This window comes from Sceloporus occidentalis, unplaced genomic scaffold, assembly GCF_023333645.1.
Source record: "Sceloporus occidentalis isolate IW3139 unplaced genomic scaffold, rSceOcc1.0.p SCAF_19, whole genome shotgun sequence".
In the NCBI taxonomy this organism is placed as follows: Eukaryota; Metazoa; Chordata; class Lepidosauria; order Squamata; family Phrynosomatidae; genus Sceloporus; species Sceloporus occidentalis.
The window spans coordinates 14,869,350-14,873,646 of record NW_028316999.1 but is presented as its reverse complement, the minus strand read 5'-3'; the positions used below and the strand labels follow the sequence as shown (position 1 = coordinate 14,873,646).

The following is a 4,297-nucleotide window of genomic DNA, read 5'->3' as shown; positions in this document are numbered from 1 at the left end:
CTGGCTGACTTGGCATGATAGGAGTGTGATTGCTAACAGCAATCACAGTCCCATCATGCCTAGGTTCCAGCACTTACACATCCAACCAGTAAATGCTGTAACCTAGGCATGATGGGACTGTGATTGCTGTTAGCAATCACACTCCTATCATGCCAAGTCAGCCAGTACATGCTGGTACAGGGTGGCTGTAAGTGATGTGCAGACCCCATACTGCTGGCAGCATCAATACACAAGGAGGGCAGCTAGCTATGTTTCAGCATGTACTGGCTGACTTGGCATTATAGGAGTGTGATTGCTAACATCAATCACAGTCCAATCATGCGTAGGTTCCAGCACTTACACATCCATTCTATCACACACACTCATTTATTCATATACTCATTCATTCACAGATTCATTCCCTCAATCACGCATACTTATTCAAACACCCTCCCCACCCCCTTACCTGCACTGCAGCTCCTCGATGCCGCTCACAGTCTTCAGCAGAGGGAGCGGCCTCCCTCTGCGTTCTCTGGTACTGCACAGAGGATGTGATGTAATGTCACGTGAACTCTGCTGGGTTCCAGTTCCTCTGTGCAGTACAGAAGACCCTCCCACAGGTAAGTAGCAGGGCTCGAGGTGCGGACCGCGTAAGATCGGTTGCCCTGGCTGCCGATCTTACGCGCGCCGCACCTCGAGGTTTCGCGGGCCGCATTTGCGGCGTTTCTATTGGGAGGGTTCCTACGACCCTGGGGGGGGATTTCTTAATTATCGGTCCCCCCCGCATGAGTTACTGGGGGGGATCTGTCCCCCCCATCCCCCCCGGTTCCTACGCCCATGTATGATTCACAGGAGGAGGATATCATCTCGCCTCTTTATAAGTCAAGGGAAATACCTCACCTTTAATATGCAATGTAATTTTGGGCACCGGTCCTTACAAAGGACATTATGGAACTAGAAAAGGTGCAAAAGAGGACTACAAATTAATAAGGGGATTGGAAGATCTCAGTTATGTGTCAAAATCTGAAAAATAGCTTAATTGTGGTTTTTTTGCCTTGTTTTGAATCAAAATCAGGAGGGAAGAAAGAAGGGTTGAACTTGATGGAGTTGGGTCTTTTTTCAAACTAAATTAAAAACCTTGTGTAATATTAATAACCCAAAAATGAATTCACTGATTCTTTAGAATATTTAATAAAAGAATAGAAAATTTAATAAAAATGTTAAACAAAAGGTGATCATTAAATACATTTAAAGGAAAACATTCAGGGGAATTTAGGGGCACTTTAAAAATTAATTGGGTTAATGTATCAAATGACTTTTGTAGCTGGAAATGGCTGATTTTTATTGGAATCTCTTCATAGGTGTACAGAAGCCCTTTTTTTACTCCCATGTCTCCTGTGTTCCAATGGCCCTTTATCACTCCCATCACTCCTGTGTTCCAATGGCTCTTCATCACTCCCATCACTCCTGTGTTCCAATGGCCCTTTAGCACTCCCATCACCCCTGTGTTCGAATGGCCCTTTATCACTCCCATCACTCCTGTGTTCCAATGGCCCTTTATCACTCCCATCACTCCTGTGTTCCAATGGTCACTTATCACTCCCATCACTCCTGTGTTCCAATGGCCCTTTAGCACTCCCATCACCCCTGTGTTTGAATGGCCCTTTATCACTCCCATCACTCCTGTGTTCCAATGGCCCTTTAGCACTCCCATCACCCCTGTGTTTGAATGGCCCTTTATCACTCCCATTACTCCTGTGTTCCAATGGCCCTTTATCACTCCCATCACCCCTGTGTTCCAAAGGCCTTTTATCACTCCCATCACTCCTATGTTCCAATGGCCCTTTATCACTCCCATCACTCCTGTTTTCCAATGGCCCTTTATCACTCCCATCACTCCTGTGTTCCAATGGTACGTTGTGTTCGTTGACCCAAGTTTAAGTTTAAAAGGCTGATTGATGGTTAGAAAACCCTTTTGCAATTATGTTAAAGCCAGAAATTTCGTCAGTGACCCCAAACTTTAGACGTACAAGAAAAGGACACGTCTTATTAATGCATTTCTATTTATTGGTTTATTAATCTAGTCAATCAAGTCTACTAATTGCTGACATGTAATAATTCTCTCCTGTAAGGAGACAGCTCAGATGTGATGGAATCTTCTATTTCTGGAGCTCTCGGGAATCACAGGGTTTTCATGCCAGCTTTGCTGATTTTCTCAGCTAACTTTGGCCAGATCTTTTTCATGGCCTTCATTTCCAAAGGTTTGGATGCAGGTTTCTGGTCCTTGAAGATATGTCCAACGATCCACTCGAGGTAGAACTGAGTGGAGGTGTAAACTCCAGGTTTCTGCTTTCGGGCACAGCCGGAGCCCCAGCTGGTTACGCCGACCACCATGTAGAACTTGGCTTTTTGTCTTTTGCACATCAAAGGTCCTCCACTGTCCCCCTGCGTGATTCCAAGTAAAGAAAGCGTTCCTTTATACAGACTGTCAATAATTACCATTATCTCAGCTGTTCCTCGGCACAGTTTTATGAAACAAGTACTGTCCAGGATGCTGAAAACATTAACAATGTATCATCACTGAGTAAACGGGGCATGTGGCCACAAATCGGCTTACCTGGCAACTATCGATACCTCCCTGTTCATACCCTGCGCACAGATTGTAGCCACGCACACCTCCGTTATACCAGGTCGGGCGGTTGCAGCGCTCCGTGGGAATCAGATTCACAGGAGCTTCCTGGAGAACGTCCGCCGATTCCTCAGCTGGAGAGAAAAAGATTTATCAAATGTATCGCTGGCCTCAGAAATCTTTGAGTCCTTTACAAACCTAAAGACAGGACGCCCTGCCCCGTCCTAACCCCATGCCCCTTCCACCCCACTCACAACAGGGCCACTAGACATATATATGTAAATATCTATAGCTAAAGCTGTGCTTACCTCCTTCTTTGACGACACCCCAGCCTGCGACGTAGCAGTCGTCCATTTTGCTTAGAATCGCTTGTTTGGCGGGGAGACAAGCCGGCTGAATATACTCATTAAACTCGATCCGGTTGTTTAATCTGAGTAAGGCGATGTCATTGCTCTCAGATTTCGGGTCATACTTCTCGTGTACAATCAGCTCTTTGATGGTTCTGATCTGAGTCTTTTCCCCTATGTCTGATAGTTGGTTGGCGCCAAACACAAGTCTCCAGGAATAATATTCACTGAATAAACCAAAGTACATTCTGTTAGTGATCCATCAGCTTCATTATTATAAAAATAATTGTGTACAATGCAGACATTTAGGAAATAAATATACTCGTGATTTCTCCTAAAGAATAGATGACTATGGTTCTGGTTCTGGGATTTATGTTTCTATTAAAATATATACAAAAAATGACTTACTTGCCAAGATCCTTAAAACAATGGGCGGCTGTCAGAACCCAGAAAGGATTCAGGAGGACGCCTCCGCATAAATGATAATACTGCTTGTCGCTGAACCCCTGGATACTAACTAACCAGGGCCAGTTACCGGGCTCCGCATCCTTTCCCCCGACCACGCGGGAGCCACGGAAATCCTCCACTAGGGGTCTGTTTCCACAGACTGAAATACAAAGAACAAGACATTTAAGGAACAGGAGCTTTCTGATTTAAAGTAAAATAACTAAAAAGGATGTATAAGTTACTGTAATCCATACATTATATACTTTAAAGAATAATGTAAGGTTTAAACTATTTGACAGTTACAGACATGACTCTGTTTTAAAGTAGTACAAATGGGGGCAGTTGGGTTAAACAGTTAATGATAACAGAATAACGTTTTAAACTATAAAACATCCATGAATTGTAATGTAATAACAGATTAACTCACCTCCATATCCAGAGCTTTGAGATACGCTGAAAATAGTCCAAATAATGAAACCGATCAGAAACAGCTTCATGCTCAGTCCTGGGCACTAAAAAGCTGTTTACTTCTGCAGCAGAGTGTACAGAATATGTAAAGCTTTATGCACTATGACAGCATCAAGGCAGAATTACCTATGAGGTCACATCGAGGAAACGCAGCCATTCACAGACATTAAGAATCAATGCAAGAAAAATACATTATAAATGAAATTATTAAATAAAATTAAAAATAAATTATAAAATGAGGGATCCTTTATAGAGAACAAACATGCTGTCAAAGCCTGCAAAAAGGAGAGTAAAATGACAAAATTTGAAATTGAGAAACTGGTTTCTATAGAGAATAAAACTAATGCTATTTTTTAATATTAAATTGTCCAATATTTGAGTACTGTATGTGTTTTTATATTTTTGTATAATAAAGATATATATTTTA

General features: G+C 42.6%; 1 protein-coding gene across 1 annotated transcript; it reads right to left on the bottom strand.

Moving 5' to 3' along the window:
- Positions 1-2,160: 2,160 nt before the first annotated feature.
- On the bottom strand, positions 2,161-3,899 carry LOC149302490 (acrosin-like). Its single transcript, XM_089482568.1, has 5 exons — positions 3,830-3,899; positions 3,364-3,562; positions 2,917-3,182; positions 2,597-2,742; positions 2,161-2,424 (listed from the first exon to the last, which is right to left on the bottom strand). Exons 1-5 carry the CDS (start codon positions 3,897-3,899, stop codon positions 2,161-2,163), a joined length of 945 nt encoding a protein of 314 aa, XP_089338694.1.
- Between the last annotated feature and the right edge of the window lie 398 nt (positions 3,900-4,297).

Excerpts from the sequence above, each read along its gene's own strand:
- LOC149302490 (XM_089482568.1), bottom strand. The coding sequence starts at position 3,899 with ATGAAGCTGTTTCTGATCGGTTTCATTATTTGGACTATTTTCAGCGTA. Across the intron at positions 3,563-3,829 it reads TCAAAGCTCTGGATATGGAG|TCTGTGGAAACAGACCCCTA; the intron begins GTGAGTTAATCT and ends TTTGTATTTCAG. Across the intron at positions 3,183-3,363 it reads TGTTTTAAGGATCTTGGCAA|TGAATATTATTCCTGGAGAC; the intron begins GTAAGTCATTTT and ends TGGTTTATTCAG.